Source organism: Ips typographus, linkage group LG10, assembly GCF_016097725.1.
Source record: "Ips typographus isolate SLU linkage group LG10, UJ_Ityp_2.0, whole genome shotgun sequence".
Lineage (NCBI taxonomy): Eukaryota > Metazoa > Arthropoda > Insecta > Coleoptera > Curculionidae > Ips > Ips typographus.
In genome coordinates this window covers 3,957,467-3,978,309 of record NC_138431.1, presented here as the reverse complement: position 1 = coordinate 3,978,309, position 20,843 = coordinate 3,957,467, and the positions used below count along the sequence as shown (strand labels likewise).

At 35.2% G+C, this 20,843-nt stretch overlaps 1 protein-coding gene and 1 long non-coding RNA gene across 8 annotated transcripts in view; one reads left to right on the top strand and one right to left on the bottom strand.

Moving 5' to 3' along the window:
* Nucleotides 1–20,585, top strand: part of sv (paired box protein shaven) — a 215,024-nt gene extending 194,439 nt beyond the window's left edge. For 6 of the 7 annotated variants that reach the window (XM_081987664.1, XM_081987657.1, XM_081987659.1 and 3 more), the window contains 6 exons: nucleotides 12,592–12,677; nucleotides 14,562–14,772; nucleotides 15,095–15,211; nucleotides 15,274–15,471; nucleotides 17,449–17,556; nucleotides 17,716–20,585. In XM_081987664.1, the coding sequence (XP_081843790.1) occupies nucleotides 12,592–12,677; nucleotides 14,562–14,772; nucleotides 15,095–15,211; nucleotides 15,274–15,471; nucleotides 17,449–17,556; nucleotides 17,716–17,915 (920 nt within the window). In that variant the 3' untranslated portion in view covers nucleotides 17,916–20,585. Of the gene's footprint in view, nucleotides 1–12,591; nucleotides 12,678–14,561; nucleotides 14,773–15,094; nucleotides 15,212–15,273; nucleotides 15,472–17,448; nucleotides 17,568–17,715 lie in introns of all 7 variants that reach the window. The other variant, XM_081987663.1, reaches the window with a different exon arrangement.
* LOC145734587 (uncharacterized) lies at nucleotides 4,766–6,633 on the bottom strand. The gene is made up of 2 exons (XR_014179451.1): nucleotides 5,471–6,633; nucleotides 4,766–5,149 (listed from the first exon to the last, which is right to left on the bottom strand). It is a non-coding gene; the product is annotated as an uncharacterized LOC145734587 (long non-coding RNA).
* Nucleotides 20,586–20,843: the final 258 nt, after the last annotated feature.

Genomic DNA, 20,843 nt, shown 5'->3' with positions numbered 1-20,843 from the left:
GTCAAAAACTTATTGATAGAAATTTAAAAAAAAATTGTTGTTTAAATAATCAAATTAAATTGATATTTTCTTTTTTGATTTGAATGTTTTTGTGCATTTTTTCCAAAAACTTGCTTATTTGACAGTTGACGACCAAAAGTGATTGAAATGAAAAGATAGCTCAGATCGTAAGCTTTCGAAAAATGTGACCGTTTAAGTTAATCGGTTGCACCGTTTGGCCGCTAGAGGACGTCAAAGTCAAGCTTCACAAACCTTTAAAGTGACTTAACCACTTTTGCTTTAACCTAAAATAACTCAGTAATTTTAACAGTTACAACAAAAGGTCACTGAAGGTAAAATATAGTCCAGGCTAAAGGCTTTTCCACGGTGTGTTCAAAAAAGGTCATTGGTGTGATAGTTTAACCGCTAGAGGGCGTCAAAGTCAAGCTTCACAAACCTTTAAAGTGACTTAACCACTTTTGCTTTAACCTAAAATAACTCAGTTATTTTAACAGTTACAACAAAAAGTCAATGAAGGTAAAATATAGTCCAGGCCAAAGGCTTTTCCACGGTGTGTTCAAAAAAGGTCATTGGTGTGATAGTTTGACCGCTAGAGGGCGTCAAAGTCAAGCTTTTTGACAATTTTGATCGTTTTTTTCTTTTTACACAGTTTTGGAGATATTTACCGGAAACTATAAGATGTTTTTCACTTTTTTGGATACCCTGTATCACCCTGACACTCATTTTGCCCCAATTGTCACGGTTTTGGGGATAACCTCGAAATTATGTCAATTTTGACGTTTTCCGTGCGTGGCACCCTTAAGAAATAACATTTTTACAAATGACATTTTACGTCATTTTTGTATCATTAACCTTAAAAAATTTAGACAGTGAAAGTTTATTTCAAAAAAATCAAAATTTTTCTCCAACTAAATTCAAAGGTCAACCATCCTTTAAATTTGTTGACAATTTGTTTTTAATTTTTTAAGGACAAACGGTACATGGTACCAAAAAAGCGCATTAAAGGTAAAAGTTGCATCCCCTCGAGGTGCGTTTATAATAAAAATTTTGACTCCCTACCTTGAAGCGTTCCTGAGATATTTCGAAAAAACTACAAAAAACCAAGATCAACTTTGACGCCCTCTAGCGGACGAACCGGGCAACTTAGCCGTGTACGCTCAACGCCACGTGAGAACACCGTTTATTAGCTTTCTTTTGTTATATGGCTCGTATATACAGGAAGGTTCAAATAAGCGAGTTATTCACGATTTTCTGGGAAAGTGTAGGAAAATTTCGCTCAGATTAGGAATTTATGCTCGATTTGAGGGGCAGCCAATCAAGACTGCTAGAGCAAAAACAGTTGAGTATCGATACAGACATTTTACGTCAAGTAGGCTAAAATGTGACATAGATTCCAAAAAAAAAAAAAAAAATAAAAAAAAAAAATAAATAAATAAATAAAAAATGTGTTACCCTGATTGTATTGCTTTTAAACAATTTTTGTAGTTTTATAGCTTCATGAAGCGGTATTTGACAGCTTCCAAGCATATGTCAGATTGAAATGTGATTAAAATAAACAGATATACGTCACTACTGTTCAATTTCTAGTCATGGGACCAATAAACGAGGTTTAAATATGATTTAGAACTCTATTAACTCTAAGAAGGCTTGTAAGCAGGTTTTATTGTTTTATAGCTTCATGGAGCGGTATTTGACAGTTTCCAAGCTTATGTCAGATTGAAATGTGATTAAAATAAACAGATATACGTCACTACTGTCCAATTTCTAGTCATGGGACCAATAAACGAGGTTTAAATATGATTTAGAACTCTATTAACTCTAAGAAGGCTTGTAAGTAGGTTTTGTATTGTTTTATAGCTTCATTGAGCGGTATTTGACGGTTTCCAAGCTCATGTCAGATTGAAATGTGATTAAAATAAACAGATATACGTCACGACTGTCCAATTTCTAGTCATGGGACCAATAAACGAGGTTTAAATATGATTTAGAACTGTATTAACTCTAAGAAGGCTTGTAGGGAGGTTTTGTTGTCTTATAGCTTCATTGAGCGGTATTTGACAGCTTCCCAGCTTATGTCAGATTGAAATGTGATTAAAATAAACAGATATACGTCACTACTGTTCAATTTCTAGTCATGGGACCAATAAACGAGGTTTAAATATGATTTAGAACTCTATTAACTCTAAGAAGGTTTGTAAGCAGGTTTTGTTGTTTTATAGCTTCATGGAGCAGTATTTGACAGCTTCCAAGCTTATGTCAGATTGAAATGTGATTAAAATAAACAGATATACGTCACTACTGTCCAATTTCTAGTCATAGGACCAATAAACGAGGTTTAAATATGATTTAGAACTCTATTAACTCTAAGAAGGTTTGTAAGCAGGTTTTGTTGTTTTATAGCTTCATGGAGCAGTATTTGACAGCTTCCAAGCTTATGTCAGATTGAAATGTGATTAAAATAAACAGATATACGTCACTACTGTCCAATTTCTAGTCATGGGACCAATAAACGAGGTTTAAATATGATTTAGAACTCTATTAACTCTAAGAAGGTTTGTAAGCAGGTTTTGTTGTTTTATAGCTTCATGGAGCAGTATTTGACAGCTTCCAAGCTTATGTCAGATTGAAATGTGATTAAAATAAACAGATATACGTCACTACTGTCCAATTTCTAGTCATGGGACCAATAAACGAGGTTTAAATATGATTTAAAACTCTATTAACTCTAAGAAGGCTTGTAGGCAGGTTTGGTATTGTTTTATAGCTTCATTGAGCGGTATTTGACAGTTTCCAAGCTTATGTCAGATTGAAATGTGATTAAAATAAACAGATATACGTCACTACTGTTCAATTTCTAGTCATGGGACTAATAAACGAGGTTTAAATATGATTTAGAACTCTATTAACTCTAAGAAGGTTTGTAAGCAGGTTTTGTTGTTTTATAGCTTCATGGAGCAGTATTTGACAGCTTCCAAGCTTATGTCAGATTGAAATGTGATTAAAATAAACAGATATACGTCACTACTGTCCAATTTCTAGTCATGGGACCAATAAACGAGGTTTAAATATGATTTAAAACTCTATTAACTCTAAGAAGGCTTGTAGGCAGGTTTGGTATTGTTTTATAGCTTCATTGAGCGGTATTTGACAGTTTCCAAGCTTATGTCAGATTGAAATGTGATTAAAATAAACAGATATACGTCACTACTGTTCAATTTCTAGTCATGGGACTAATAAACGAGGTTTAAATATGATTTAGAACTCTATTAACTCTAAGAAGGCTTGTAAGCAGGTTTTGTTGTTTTATAGCTTTATGGAGTTGTATTTGACAGTTGACCACAATTGTGACAGATTTATGATCAAAATTTAACTTATAAAGCTATAAAGTACATTTAAGGAGTTTAACTCTAATTCGAAAGTGATTTTTGTAGTTTGGCAACACTGGATCATATCTCACGGCCAGTGGATATATACTTCAAGCTGTTCGGAAAACAGTGGGAGTAGGAAAATAACCATTTCCTCCTCCATCTTAGTTTCGTGGTGGGGGGAGGGGATCGTAAAAACAAAAACCACTCTCCCCCAAAATGGGGGGGAATTCATTTTATGATTACCACTCATCTGCGCCCATCAGCGTAAATCAAGTTGGCGGTGCCGAGTTTTTTGACCAATGGCGTGACGAGTTTGCCGCCAAGACGCGATGCCGTCGCTAGGCGACCGTGCCGCCCCCCAATTTCACTTTTCAGGGACGGGGGGGGCGGCAGGTAATGCGTTTAACCCCACTTTTGGCAACTTCAAAGATTTTGTTGCGCTGCTCGAAAAAAATTAATCATTTCCCTCCCCCCCGGGGGTAAAGAAGGGTTGAGTTTCTCTCTCCCCCCAAAAATGGGAACAAAGGGCGTCCTCGTGGGGGCCCCCAAAAAAAACAAAACGACGAAAAGTTGTTTCGTAACAGATTTGGCCAAAGTGGACAGTGGTCGGATTGTTTATTATCTGGGCAAGTGCCACGAGGGTAATTTAGGTCTTTTTGTTCGAATTTAAGGTTAAATGTGTTGGAGTTTTTTAGGTTATGTAACTGTCAAACGTCACTAACACACTTATTGGAAAGGAAACCATTAAAACCTTGTACACTAGAAATCAAACTAATTGCTGGTGACGTGGCAACAGGAAAAAAGCAACACTTTTGTACGTCACAAAGCATGTTTGGGAATGTAGATTTGGAAAATGCAAGAGCCGCGTTTTTGACGTCACGATGACGTAATTTGACAGAACCGTAGATTGACCAATTGTCAAATTACGTCATTGTGACGTCATGGAGCCTGAAAACGAACGCGGTCATTGTGTCACATTTAAAATAACGGACATTCTTAGCTTTCGTAGACAACCTAAGACTTTTGAGCAATTTTGACTCTAAATATCTCAGAAACTATATTGTAATTACATATTTACGTCACAATGTAGCTTTGAGAATGTAAAATCGAAAAATGGAGTAGCATATAGGGTGTCCCATATAAAGTACTGTTAATTCACAGTTTTGTAGTAAAAATCCTCATTTTTCCTATTTCTTGAAATGTTTGCCAAGTACGCCACTGATTTATAGCTAAAAAAAAATCAGTGGTTCTCAAACTGTTTTTTTTTTGCATTTTTGCTTAAAGGGAACCCTCATAGAGTCACCAGTGGTTCTCAAACTGTCTTAAACCCCTCATTTTGTTTAATACGAAAATCCTCAAAATCGTTTTAATACAAAATAAGGTTAATTGCATTTTACGAGTGAAATGAGTGACAAATCAGTGGTTCTCAAACTGTTTTTTGACATTTTTGCTTAAAGAGAACCTTCAGAGTGTCACCAGTGGTTCTCAAACTGTCTTAAACCCCTCATTTTTGAAAGAAAATGGTTTTAATACAAAATAAGGTTAATTGTATTTTTTGAGTGAAATGACTGAGAAATCAGTGGTTCTCAAACTGTTTTTTGACATTTTTGCTTAAAAAGAACCCTCAGAGTGTCACCAGTGGTTCTCAAACTGTCTTAAACCCCTCATTTTGGGAAGAAAATGGTTTTAATACAAAATAAGGTTAATTGCATTTTATAAGTGAAATGAGTGACAAATCAGTGGTTCTCAAACTGTTTTTTGACATTTTTGCTTAAAGGGAACTCTTAGAGTGTCACCAGTAGTTCTCAAACTGTCTTAAACCCCCCATATTGGAGAGAAAAGCTTTTTAATACAAAATAAGGTTAATTGCATTTTATGCGTGAAATGAGTGACAAATCAGTGGTTCTCAAACTGTTTTTTGACATTTTTGCGTAAATGGAACTCTTAGAGTGTCACCAGTAGTTCTCAAACTGTCTTAAACCCCCCATTTTGGGAAGAAAAGCTTTTTAATACAAAATAAGGTTAATTGCATTTTATGAGTGAAATGAGTGACAAATCAGTAGTTCTCAAACTGTTTTTTGACATTTTTGCTTAAAAAGAACCCTTAGGTTGTCACCAGTGGTTCTCAAACTGTTTTAAATCCCTCATTTTGGGAAGAAAAGCGTTTTAATCCAAAATAAGGTTAATTGCATTTTTTGAGTAAAATGACTGTGAAATCAGTGGTTTTTAAAAGTTTTTTGACATTTTTGCTCAAAGGGAACCCTGAGAGTGTCACCAGTGGTTCTCAAACTGTCTTAAACCCCTCATTTTGGGAAGAAAAGCGTTTTAATCCAAAATAAGGTTAATTGCATTTTTTGAGTAAAATGACTGTGAAATCAGTGGTTTTTAAAAGTTTTTTGACATTTTTGCTCAAAGGGAACCCTGAGAGTGTCACCAGTGGTTCTCAAACTGTCTTAAACCCCTCATTTTGGGAAGAAAGGGGTTTTAATACAAAATAAGGTTAATTGTATTTTTTGAGTGAAATGACTGAGAAATCAGTGGTTTTTAAAAGTTTTTTGACATTTTTGCTTAAAGGGAACCCTCAGAGTGTCACCAGTGGTTCTCAAACTGTCTTAAACCCCTCATTTTTGAAAGAAAAGAGTTTTAATACAAAATAAGGTTAAGTGTATTTTATGGGTGAAATGAGTGACAAATCAGTGGTACTCAAACTGTTTTTTGACATTTTTGCTTAAAGGGAACCCTCAGAGTGTCACCAGTGGTTCTCAAACTGTCTTAAACCCCTTATTTTTGAAAGAAAATGGTTTTAATACAAAATAAGGTTAAGTGCAATTTAAGAGTGAAATGAGTGACAAATCAGTGGTCCTCAAACTGTTTTTTGACATTTTTGCTTAAAGGGAACCCTCAGAATGTCACCAGTGGTTCTCAAACTGTCTTAAACCCCTCATTTTTGGAAGAAAAGCGTTTTGATACAAAATAAGGTTAATTGCATTTTATGAGTGAAATGAGTGAGAAATCAGTGGTTTTCAAACTGTTTTTTGACATTTTTGCTTAACGGGATCCCTCAGAAGGTCACCAGTGGTTCTCAAACTGTCTTAAACCCCTCATTTTTGAAAAAAAAAGGTTTTAATACAAAATAAGGTTAATTGTATTTTATGAGTGAAATGAGTGACAAATCAGTGGTTCTCAAACTGTTTTTTGACATTTTTGATGAAAGAGAACCCTCAGAGTGTCACCAGTGGTTCTCAAACTATCTTAAATCCCTCATTTTTGAGGGTTTTAATACAAAACACTAAAACTTCAAAAAAATGATTTTTTTACGGATAACACTCGGACCTCCATGGAGTGAATTTTGACAGTTTTACCATTCTGTGACAGCTGTCACACACACTTTGACAATTCTGACAGCTGAAATTTGACAGTTCTGACAGCTGTCAACAAAATATGATAAGCGTCACACACACACATATTTCCGGAACTTGGAAAATCGCCTAATCGCCGCTCTGAAGGACTCTGTTTTACCGGTTACAGTTTGTCCACTTAACCTCCAGGTTAAAATTAACTTGAACCATTAAAACGGACCCTTAATTTTGGTACTTGATGGTTTTTTTTGACTAATTTTTATGACAATTTCCCAATCAGTGGCGTAGTTAAACGCAATTTTCTTGTTTGTTCGACGAGAGGGAAAATCCCCAAGTCACCCTAATTTACAGAGTGATCAATGAGTCGTCTTATCAGTGACGGCTCGTAATTTGATTAATTGATTTTAAGGGGTTGGAGGGGGAGGTCAATGTTGTTCTTTGATAGACTAATCGAGTTTTGATGACTCGTAACATGTTGGATTTGTTTACCGATCCTTCCAGTATCATTGAATCAATTCTATTTCTGCTCTTTTGTTTTTTTTTATATACAGAGTATTACAATGTAATAGAGCATGGAGTTTGCTACAAATTTCGTTTTAAACACTTTTTGATAGCTCTTTAAATAACGGAGCTACGCTCATTTGAAATCAAGTTTAAAGAAAGCAGTGTGGTGCACCCGGTTACTTTTTTACCCTGTAACTCCTTAAGGACGCTTTTAGGGACAAAAACACTTTAATACATTCTTGTAGAGGATTAAATTTACTACAATTTTCTTTATGTTCACTTTTTTTAAAAACTGTCAAAATTTGACATAAAAGCGGTTTTAAATGTAGAGAAAAAATATACAAATTGATTGATGCAATTATCAACGTTGGTTGCCAAACTTGTCAGAACTGTCATTTTAAACTTCAAACTGTCAAAACTGACAGCTGTAATGGCTAAACTGCCCAAATAGACTACACTAACAGTTGTCACATTTAGAAACCAAATTGTCTAAGTTAATAATTGGCACTTGTCAGAACTGTCATTTTAACGCTTAAATTGTGAAATTGTCAAATGTTTTTCCTAGTTTTGGTCAATTTGGCATCGTCGCACTATCTTAAAAATGCGCGTTACAACTACTAGTGTAGCTTTGAAGCCAACTTAACCTTAAAAAGACATTTTGGGGTATTCTGTTACTTTTTACCCTGTAACTCCTTAAGGACGCCCTTAAGGGCCAAATCACCTTAACGCAATTTTGTAGAGCATTAAATTTACTACAACTACCTTTATTAACACTTTTCTGTAGATCCTCAAGTAACGAAGCTACGGTCACTTGAAAAATCAAAGTAGTTGAAAAAGAGCACTTAGGTGCATTCTGTCAAGTTTTACCCTGTAACTCCTTAAGGACGCCCTTAAGGGCAAAATCATTTTAATACAATTTAGTAGAGCATTAAATTTACTACAACTTCCTTTATTAACACTTTTGTGTAGATCCTCCAATAACGGAGCTCCGGTTACTTGAAAAAGCAAACTACTTGAAAAAGAGCACTTCCTGTTTTTTTTTACCCTGTAACTACTTGAAGACGCCCTTAAGGGCCAAATCACCTTAATTAAAATTAAATTTACTACAACTTCCTTTATTAACACTTTTGTGTAGCCCCTCTCATAATGGAGCTACGCTCACTTGAAAAATCAAACTACTTGAAAAAGAGCACTTAGGTGCATTCTGTCAAGTTTTACCCTGTAACTCCTTGAGGACGCCCTTAAGGGCAAAATAGCCTTAATGCAATTTTGTAGAGCATTAAATTTACTACAACTTCCTTTTTCAACACTTTTGTGTAGCCCCTCTCATAATGGAGCTACGCTCACTTGAAAAATCAAACTACTTGAAAAAGAGCACTTAGGTGCATTCTGTCATGTTTTACCCTGTAACTCCTTAAGGACGCTCTTAAGGGCAAAATCGCCTTAACGCAATTTTGTAGAGCAATTAATTTACTACAACTTCCTTCATTAACACTTTTGAGTAGCTCCTCAAGTAACAGAGCTACGGTCACTTGAAAAATCAAAGTAGTTAAAAAAGAGCACTTAGGTGCATTCTGTCATGTTTTACCCTGTAACTCCTTAAGGACGCCCTTAAGGGCAAAATCATTTTAATACAATTTAGTAGAGCATTAAATTTACTACAACTTCCTTTATTAACACTTTTGTGTAGATCCTCCAATAACGGAGCTCCGGTTACTTGAAAAAGCAAACTACTTGAAAAAGAGCACTTCCTGTTTTTTTTTACCCTGTAACTACTTGAAGACGCCCTTAAGGGCAAAATCACCTTAATTAAAATTAAATTTACTACAACTTCCTTTATTAACACTTTTGTGTAGCCCCTCTCATAATGGAGCTACGCTCACTTGAAAAATCAAACTACTTGAAAAAGAGCACTTAGGTGCATTCTGTCAAGTTTTACCCTGTAACTCCTTGAGGACGCCCTTAAGGGCAAAATACCCTTAATGCAATTTTGTAGAGCATTAAATTTACTACAACTTCCTTTATTAACACTTTTTTGTAGCTCCTCAAGTAACGGAGCTACAGCTACTTGAAAAATCAAACTACTTGAAAAAGAGCACTTTGGTGTATTCTGTCACTTTTTACCCTGTAACTCTTTGAGGACGCCCTTAAGGGCAAAATCACCTTAACAAATTTTGTAGAGCATTAAATTTCCTACAACTTCCTTTATTAACACTTTTGTGTAGATCCTCCAATAACGGAGCTCCGGTTACTTGAAAAAGCAAACTACTTGAAAAAGAGCACTTCCTGTTTTTTTTTTACCCTGTAACTACTTGAGGACGCCCTTAAGGGCAAAATCACCTTAATTAGAATTAAATTTACTACAACTTCCTTTATTAACACTTTTTTGTAGCTCCTCAAGTAACGGAGCTACGGTCACTTGAAAATTCAAACTACTTGAAAAAGAGCACTTAGGTGCATTCTGTCAAGCTTTACCCTGTAACTCCTTGAGGACGCCCTTAAGGGCAAAATAGCCTTAATGCAATTTTGTAGAGCATTAAATTTACTACAACTTCCTTTTTTAATACTTTTGTGTAGCCCCTCTCATAATGGAGCTACGCTCACTTGAAAAATCAAACTACTTGAAAAAGAGCACTTAGGTGCATTCTGTCATGTTTTGCCCTGTAACTCTTTGAGGACGCCCTTAAGGGCAAAATCACCTAAATGCAATTCTGTAGAGCACTAAATTTCCTACAACTCCCTTTATTAACACTTTTGTGTAGCTCCTCAAGTAACGGAGCTACGGTTACTTGAAAAATCAAACTACTTGAAAAAAAGCTTGTCACTTGTCTCACCCTGTATACATTATGCGTGCATTCAATTTCATTTTGCTTTCGAAATATGCTCAATTTAGCGTTATCAGTTAATAACGAAAATTAAATCGGTCGAAAATAGAAACGAAATTGAGTAAAATCTAATTTTAATCGGTTATGTTGCAACACCGCAACAAAAGGTCCGGCACAATGACGTAAAGGGCAGCGAAGGGAAATCCCATTATATTTAACATTAATTGAACCTATCCCGGTGGATATGTTTTATTATCTATATTTTGCAAAATATCCCGACAATGGTCCTGGTTTAGTTTAATTATTTTCAATGTTTGTTTGTCCTCCAGGGACTGTGCGAAAACAACGTTTGTTGCACCAGATAATCAATTAGAGGGGGACCCTTTTGTATGGACCAACAATTGCGGTGAACTGTTACTAAACACGAAAAAAAAAATGGAAACGTGTCAATCGCAATCGATTAAATTTAACCCAATTTTTGCGTATTTCCAAATCGAAAATCCACCGAAACCGAAACGTTGCAACAATTACGGAATCTGGTATTAGGGAGGTTGCGCCCAATTTTTTCTTCTTATTACCATGTTACGGCAACCATTTTGCGTTCTTCTGGGTGTAAACGTAGTCATTTAATCACGTGCTGCATCGAAAAAGTTTGATTTTCAACGCTAAGTTTACTCAAGAAACTTTTCTTTGACTGTTTGCGGGTGTAAACGCAGTTATTTAATCACCTACCCCATCAAAAAAAGACTACTACAGCCTACACGTCATTCTTGTCAATTACTTGTCACGTCAACTGTCAACAAACGACACACTAGTCCCCAACGTTGCCGCACTTTAACTTTGTCAGGAAATTTAGGTGCATTCTGTCATGTTTTACCCTGTAACTCCTTAAGAACGCCCTTAAGGGCAAAATTACTTTAACGCAATTTTGTAGAGCAATTAATTTACTACAACTTCCTTTATCAACGCTTTTGTGTAGATCCTCAAGTAACGGAGCTACGGTCACTTGAAAAATCAAAGCAGTTGAAAAAGAGCAGTTAGGTGCATTCTGTCAAGTTTTACCCCGTAACTCCTTAAGGACGCCCTTAAGGGCAAAATAGCCTTAATGCAATTTTGTAGAGCATTAAATTTACTACAACTTCCTCTATTAACACTTTTATGTAGCTCCTCCAATAAAGGAGCTACGATTACTTGAAAAATCAAACCACTTTAACTTTGTCAGGAAATTTAGGAAAACGTTTAATTTCTTTTTATTTTTACGTTAGTTACGGCAACGTTGCTAAAAGAGCATTTTGTGCAAGCTAACTTACAACGTAGCCAAATTGTTTGCCTGTGAACTAGGGATATTTTAATTGTACTAATTAGAGCGACGTTGCCAAATTGTCGTTTTGTCAAAACAACACCAGAAAATCGAAATTTTTCAAAGCTCATATAGGTTGGAACTTATATTTTTAAGGTAGTGCGACGTTGCCAAATTGACATTTTGTAACACCAAACTGATGGGAAAAATATTTGAGAATTTCAAATTAAATTATTAATTATTTTTATTTTTATGTTACGGCAACGTTGCCAAAAGATCGTTTTGTGCAAGCTAACTTACAATGTAGCCAAATTGTTTGTCTGGGAACTAGGGAAATTTTAATCACCAGGACTAAATAGAGCGACGTTGCCAAACTGTCATTTTGTCAAAACGACACCAGAAAATCGAAATTTTTCAAAGCTCATATAGGTTGGAACTGACATTTTTAAGGTAGTGCCACGTTGCCAAATTGACTTTGATTTGAGAGCTTCAAAATGACAGTTCTGACAAACCTAGTTGTTTTAACTTGATTGGTTCTAAAATTGGCAACAGTGGCAACATTTTCGTGTTTATTCTTTTAAATTTTGACAGGTCAATTTCTGACAGTTTAAGCTTTTAGTTAGACAGTTTTAGCCCCTGCACCATTCTATTTTTATCTGTCAATTTTGACAGAAAATGACAGTTGTGACAAGTCTAAGTAGTATTAACATATTTTTTTTCGAAATTTGATTTCGACTGAGCGTAGTTCCGTTATTTGAAGAGTTACAGAAAAAGTGAAAATAACAAAAAATGTAGGAAATTTTATCCTCTACAAGATTCTGTTAAGGTATTGTTGCCCTCAGAGGCCTCCTTGAAGAGTTACAAGGCAAAACATGACAGCAAGTTAACTGGAACTTAATTTAGGTTAGATTACTTTTAATTAACAAAGTTAGACTATGTTTACACTGGAAACTGTGGATATTCGTTATTTTGAATTCAAACTGGTTTCCAATCATTTACAGTGATGCCAAGTTTGAATGCAGTTTCTAAAACCAATTTAGGTGGTTATATTTACACTGTTGCCAAAGCTTGCTTTTATCTTTCAGTTTTTTTCTTTCTTTCTTGTTTTTTTTTAATTTTTCTTGTTTTTTCTTTTTTTTTGTTTTTTTTTTTCTCTTGTTTTTTTTTAAATTTATTTGACTGTCGTCAAAAACGTCACTTTGACATTGTTTTAACCATTTTTTCGTTAATTTCAGATGAAAATCGAGATCTCAACGGTCACCACGACGAAGACATCAAAAGACAACGATCTCAATACAATGGAGATCCGCTTTATTCTAACGTAAGTCTTTATTTAGTTAAATTATTAAAAAATAAATAAATAAACAAATAAAAAATTATATATATTTTTTTTTATTTATTTCGAGTAGTAATGAGTTAAAAATGGTAATTTGTTGCAAAAATGTGCGCAAAAAATCCATTAAAAAGTTGGTAATTTTTGGAAAAAAAATTGACATGACAACACTGCAAAATAACCGTGATTTGTTGTAAAAATGTTCCCAACAGTTAATGGTGCTGAAAAGCTGGTAATTTTTGGAAAAAAAGATGACGTGACAACACTGCGGAATACACGTTTAGTAGCCTGGTACTGGTAGAAAAGCAGTTTGTGCAAAACACCATTTTAAGTGAAAATAACTCAAAAACGGTTGTTCTGTCACTTTTTTTCATAAATAATGAGGTTAAGTTGCTTTAAAGTAATTTAAACTCATTTTTTAATAAATTTCACGGTTACTCAAGCATTTTCCCAAATATTTCAAGTAATTTCACTTGAAGTAACAATTTCGTTGAATTGTTTTGAAATATAGTCTGTTTCACTGTTTTTGCACTCAAATTGTGCTTAAATTGCTTTAAAGTAATTTTTAGCGAATTTCACGGTTACTCAAGCATTTCCCCAAATATTTCAAGTAATTTCACTAAAAGTAACAATTTCAACGATTGAACTACCTTGAGATATAGTCAGTTTCACTGTTTTTACCCTCAAACTGTGCAAATTGTGCTCAAATTGCTTTTTAAAGTCATTTTTAGTGAATTTCACGGTTACTCAAGCATTTCCCTAAATATTTCAAGTAATTTCACTGGAAGTAACAATTTCAACGATTGAACTACCTTGAAATATAGTCAGTTTCACTGTTTTTGTACTCAAACTTTGCAAATTGTGCTTAAATTGCTTTTTAAAGTAATTTTTAGTGAATTTCACGGTTACTCAAGCATTTCCCTAAATATTTCAAGTAATTTCACAGGAAGTAACAATTTTAACGATTGAACTACCTTGAAATATAGTCAGTTTCACTGTTTTTGTACTCAAACTTTGCAAATTGTGCTTAAATTGCTTTTTAAAGTAATTTTTAGTGAATTTCACGGTTACTCAAGCATTTCCCCAAATATTTCAAGTAATTTCACTTGAAGTAACAATTTCAACGATTAAACTACCTTGAGATATAGTCTGTTTCACTGTTTTTGCACTCAAACTTTGCAAATTGTGCTTAAATTGCTTTTTAAAGTAATTTTTAGTGAATTTCACGGTTACTCAAGCATTTCCCCAAATATTTCAAGTAATTTCACTGGAAGTAACAATTTCAACTGTCGAACTACCTTGAAATATAGTCTGTTTTACTGTTTTTGTACTCAAACTTTGCAAATTGTGCTTAAATTGCTTTTTAAAGTAATTTTTAGTGAATTTCACGGTTACTCAAGCATTTCCCTAAATATTTCAAGTAATTTCACTGGAAGTAACAATTTCAACGATTGAACTACCTTGAGATATAGTCAGTTTCACTGTTTTTTCTCTGAAACTGTGCAAATTGTGCTTAAATTGCTTTTTAAAGTAATTTTTAGTGAATTTCACGGTTACTCAAGCATTTCTCCAAATATTTCAAGTAATTTCACTGAAAGTAACAATTTCAACGATTGAACTACCTTGAGAAACAGTCTGTTTTACATTTCAACTCACTTTTTTTGAATTTCATGGATTTCTCAAGCATTGGCGCATATTTATACATTTTGTAAGCATGCATAACTTAGTAGACCTCAGGTTTGTTTGTCCTCCAGGAGATTATTTATTGACAAAATGGCGGCTGGAGGACACCTCTGAGTAACGTTTTCTCTTGACAAAACTTCTGAACTTGCCGCCATTTTAGATGACGAATAAAACTGTTTTTTTTTCCAGCTGTGGTCCGGTAAATGGTCAATCAAAGACGAGCACAAAATCCTGTCCGAACTGGGCGGCGCCGGCGCCACGACCGCCCAAACGGGCGGCTACTACGATCCGCACGGCGGTTTTTCGGGTGTGACGTCCGCCGCTGACATTTACGACACCATCAACACGATGAGCCAATCGGGACAGAATCTGTACACGCCGCCACTGGCCGGTTCCTTAGGTAAGTGCCTTGGTAGTTGCATTTCGCATGCGCTGTTGCCGTTTTGTGCGCCTGCTATGCGTTTGTTGAAGCATGGCTTTGACGTTTTCGATTTGAGAGTCAGTGTTGCCACGTCTAGGGAAAATTACACTTTTGGGGATTTTTTGTTTGTTTGGGGTTTGGTCACGTGTCAATCAGCTGTCACAACTGTCAAAATTAGCTTGTGACTTATTCTAAAAATGTTCAACCTAAAAGCAGGGAATTTAAGTGAAATCTGGCAACTTTTTTTCAAAACTTTTTTTTTTTTTTGGAAAAAACTATAAAAGAGTTGGCAACACTGTAGGTACCAGTTCGCTGACGCCATTGGCACCAATTACGATGCACGATATGAAAATCGAGTCTTCCACGAGATTGATGGATCCTACCAAATACGACCCATCGATGTCACCGTACCATTCAGGTATTTTCGCTTAATTTTGGCATGTTTTTGTGGTTTTTTTGCATGTTTTTGTTCGAATGTAGCGAACGAAAACAACTCCCCGTACAACATGCACCCAGTGGAGGGTTCCTCGCCGTCGTTGCCCTTGGCGCTGCCCGCGGAACCGCCCACGAGTCAGGCGGCGGGTTCTCCGGATCCTGCCGCCCTGACCGTGCTGCAGCCTAGCGGCAACGGTCAGCACTACAGTACAATGTTGCCGAGTTTTGCCGGCTACTCGTCAGGTAAGTTGCGCATGCGTCAGTATTGTGTTAGGTACCAAAAGTTTGATTTGAAAATTGAGTTTTTGCAGCTTTTTTCCTGGTACCCTAACCTCAATTATTTTCTGGTAACCTAACCTAGTTTTTTTTTGTTTACCCTAACCCAAGCTTCCTTATATCTACAAGCAACTCAAAGAGAAAGTAAAAAAAGTTAAAAGAACAAAGAAAATTGACAAAAAACGTGAAAAATAAAGTAAAACCGAAGTAAAGACAAATTAACAAAAGACTTAAAAAATCAAGAAAAAATTTAAAAATTATCGAAAAATTAGCAAAACTAAAAAGTAAAGTCATAAAGAAAATCAGTAAAATTTATACAAGAATAGAAGAAATTAATAAACAGACGAAACAAACAATTAAAAAATCGAACAAGAAAGTAAACTAAAATTAACTAAAGTAACAAGTGACTAAAACATTCATTTTATACTTCCATAAAGCTAATTTTGACACTTTTGATGTTTGACTGTCAATTTGAAGTTTGGTAGTGTGTCAAGCAGCTGTCACAATTGTCAAAATTAGCTTCATGGAGGTATAAAGCGCAATTACCTGCTGGGTATCTTTAGAAGTCTCACTAGATAGAAAAAATGCGTTTTATACCTCTATGAAGCTAATTTTGACACTTTTGATGTTTGAATGTCAATTTGAAGCTTGGTCGTGTGTCAAGCAGCTGTCACAATTGTCAAAATTAGCTTCATAGAGGTATAAAGGGCAATTATCTGCTGAATATCTTTGGAAGTGTCACTAGATACAAATAATGCATTTGATAGCTCCATAAAGCTAATTTTGACACTTTTGATGTTTGACTGTCAATTTGAAGTTTGGTTGTGTGTCAAGCAGCTGTCACAATTGTCAAAATTGGCTTCATAGAGGTATAAAGCGCAATTATCTGCTGGATATCTTTGGAAGTGCCACTAGATACAAATAATGCATTTTATACCTCTATAAAGCTAATTTTGACACTTTTGATGTTTGACTGTCAATTTGAAGCTTGGTCGAGTGTCAAGCAGCTGTCACAATTGTCAAAATTGGCTTCATAGAGGTATAAAGCGCAATTATCTGCTGGATATCTTTGGAAGTGCCACTAGATACAAATAATGCATTTTATACCTCTATAAAGCTAATTTTGACACTTTTGATGTTTGACTGTCAATTTGAAGCTTGGTCGAGTGTCAAGCAGCTGTCACAATTGTCAAAATTGGCTTCATAGAGGTATAAAGCGCAATTATCTGCTGGATATCTTTGGAAGTGCCACTAGATACAAATAATGCATTTTATACCTCTATAAAGCTAATTTTGACACTTTTGATGTTTGACTGTCAATTTGAAGCTTGGTGGAGTGTCAAACAGCTGTCACAATTGTCAACATTAGCCTCATGGAGGTATAAAACGCATTTTTAGGCTGGATACTTTTAGAAGTGCCACTTGACACAAAGAAATGCATTTTATAGTTTTTTAAACCTAATTTTGACACTTTTGATGTTTGACTGTCAATTTGAAGTTTGGTGGTGTGTCAAGCAGCTGTCACAACTGTCAAAATTAGCCTCATGGAGATATAAAACGCATTTTTAGGCTGGATACATTGAAAAGTGCCACCGGAAACAAAGAAATGCATTTTATAGTTCGATAAAGCTAATTTTAACATGTTTGATGTTGGACTGTCAATTTGAAGCTTAGTCGTGTGACAAGTAGCTGTCAGAGAAGTGTCATTAAACACAAAACATGCACTTATACCACCAAAATTTCATATTTTTTTAACTTTTCTCAAATTTGCCTGCAATTGCCATAAATTAGCAGGATTTTGCTGAAAAGCGTTAGTTGTAGCAAACTTCAAACTTGTCACACACGTCACAGATGTCAACTGTCATATGTGACACGTGACATATCTTCTGATCACATTTTACTAATTTAGACAACCGTGTAACAATTGTAATTTTCTTGGCGCAGGTACGGCCGTCGTGCCAGGCACGGATTACGCCTACAGCTCCGCCTACAGCCAATACGGGGCGGCTTATGGTACTTACGGTTACGGTTCGGCCTCCAGCGGGTTACTTAGTAAGTAAATAGTGAGTATTATTATTAGTAGGACGCAATTTACTACCATTTATTTACTATTCAGTAAAAAGTACTTTAAAAAAAAAAAAGTGCTTTTTACACTTAAACTTGTTAATGGGCATGTTTGCTGAGTAGTCATTTGTTTTGTAAACATTACAGACACAGCCTACTACTACACCAACAACGAGATTGGATTGACAAGCGCGGGCACGGAGCCAGGCACGGGCGAACAGAGCGGCCGCAGCCCTCTGGCGGCGACGCGCGCAAACTCCCTAGCTTCGGCCAATTCGCCGACAGATAGCGCCAGCGTCTGTCTCAAATCGGAGACCGTTTACACCGCGGAACTGAACATGGGCTAAATGGGGCCAAAAAGTGTTTTTTAGGTTAGTTTTTAGGTGTGTTTACGTCCAGAAATCTAAAAATTAGTCGACCGGGAAGATCTCAAGAAAACTTACGCATATACAGGGTGTGTCGCGTCACCCGGTTTTTGTGTTATATTTTGTACATTTCACACGTCGATCTGTTATTTTTTTTATATGTAAAATGGTAGTTTTTCAGTTAAGTTAATTTTTTTTATTATTATTATTAGTTTACACCAAAGAATTATTGTTAGATCTTTAATTTTGTGTAGATAGGAGCACACCCAGTATATCATATCAAATTTTTTTTAGATTTTTAAGGATTTCCTTAACAGTAACAGTTAATTGCACCGTTTATTGAAATCTGTTCACCCTGTACACCATTTTTTTTTTAAACTAGTCATATTTTAATGTACCGTACTTAATTTATGTCAAAAATGACTGACTGACCTCTAATGGGTTTCCTGATGTTTTCTACACTTTACACCTCCATGATACTAAAATATTGACGTCACCTTGTCATTGTCGTATGTCACAAGTGTCAAAAATTAGCTTGATGGACGTATAAAGCGCATTCTTTGCCAGTTGTTACTTTTCAAAAGTGTCACCGGACACAAACAATTCATTTCATACCTCGATGAAGTTAATTTTGATGGTTTTGACGTTAAACTATCAATTTGGGTGTCAAGCAACTGTCACAACTGTCAAACATCAATTCATGGACGTATAAAGTGCTTTTTTTACTAAATACTTCTTGAAATGTAACTAAATGCACAAGCAACCATTTTTTACTTTTACAAAGTGGAAATTGACAGTTTTGACGTTGCGCTGTCAATTTGGCACATGATTATGTGTCAAGCAGCTGTCACAACTGTCAAACATCAATTCATGGAGGTATAAACTGCTACTTTTGACTAAATACTTCTTGAAATATAGCTAAATGCAAAAGCAACCATTTTTTACTTTCACAAAGTGAAACTTGACAGTTTTGACGTTGCGCTGTCAATTTGGCACATGGTCCTGTGTCAAACAGCTGTCACAACTGTCAAACATCAATTCATGGAGGTTTAAACTGCTCCGTTTTACTAAATACTTCTTGAAATCTAGCTAAATGCAAAAGCAACCACTTTTTACTTCCACAAAGTGAAATTTGACAGTTTTGACGTTGCGCTGTCAATTTGGCACATGGTTCTGTGTCAAGCAGCTGTCACAACTATCAAACATCAACTAATGGAGGTATAAACTGCTTTTTTTACTAAATTCTTCTTGAAATGTAGCTAAATGCAAAAGCAATCACTTTTTACTTCAACAAAGTGAAATTTGACAGTTTTGACGTTGCGCTGTCAATTTGGAACATGGTTCTGTGTCAAGCAGCTGTCACAACTATCAAACATGAATTCATGAAGGTATAAACTGCTCCTTTTTACTAAATACTTCTTGAAATCTAGCTAAATGCAAAAGCAACCATTTTTTACTTTTTTACAAAGTGAAATTTGACAGTTTTGACGTTGCGCTGTCAATTTGGCACATGTTCCTGTGTCAATAAGCTGTCACAACTGTCAAACATCAATTCATGGAGGTATAAACTGCTTTTTTTACTAAATACTTCTTGAAATCTAGCTAAATGCAAAAGCAACCACTTTTTACTTCCACAAAGTGAAATTTGACAGTTTTGACGTTGCGCTGTCAATTTGGCACATGGTTCTGTGTCAAGCAGCTGTCACAACTATCAAACATCAACTAATGGAGGTATAAACTGCTTTTTTTACTAAATTCTTCTTGAAATGTAGCTAAATGCAAAATCAATCATTTTTTACTTCCACAAAGTGAAATTTGACAGTTTTGACGTTGCGCTGTCAATTTGGCACATGGTTCTGTGTGAATAAGCTGTCACAACTGTCAACCATCGATTCATGGAGGTATAAAGTGCACTTTTTGACTAAAACATACGAGAAATGAACTTGAAAAGTCAGGAAACCATTCAAAATTTCAAGAAATTCTTCATTTTTTGTTGAGACAAGAACCGTATAAGTTACCATAAGGAAATGACACAAAAAATGCACAGATAATAATTTTCTTGTAGATACACAAACCCACACACGCCCTCAATAATTTTTTTATATTTTGTCATTTTTTTTTTAAATTTTAGACTTTTTTTTAATTAAAAACCCTTACAAAGTGTGTAATAATATACCAAAGAAGCCTCTGGATCTGTTCGATTTTTGCGAACAGTAAGGGCGTTTAAAAACGCACGAAAAACACGTATACAATGTGTCCCACTGTCTACAACGGTTGACGTGTCACAAAATGACATTTGACATCTGTCAAATGTCATTTTTCAAACGTGAAAACCATCGCGGATAGAATATCATCTCTGTATTTGACACCGTTTGAAACGATTTTTCCTGCGTTTTTAAGGTATTTGTAACTAATATATAATATATTTGTATTTAAAAATGTGATAGGCCAAAATCGATTTAGGCCCTAATAAATATTAATAAATATTACTGTACTTGCCCCTGATGATAAATATTATGTATGACAGATGAAGAGAAAATTTTAAGAGTATTTAAATAATAAGTAAGTTTAAAATGGAAAAAACCCTGTCACATTCACTCATTTTTAGTCGTAGGAAGTTTATATTTAGAGAAATAAAGATAATACTAAAAAGTGCAGTTTCTTTTTCTTCTTCTCTTAAAAATGTTGGGCAACTAGCCAGCTCAATCGTTACAGCACCTTCTTCTCTTGAAAATGTAAGGCGATTGGCCAGCACAAGCTCAACGCAACACAAACAAAAAGTCTCAGTTTTTCAGACTTTCTAAAACCCACTTTGATAATCCGCGAACTAGCTATGACGCTTAATGACAGACTTATAGGCACCTGACAGCTGTCAAAAAACTCATTAAACAGTGTCGGAGTTAAATTTGG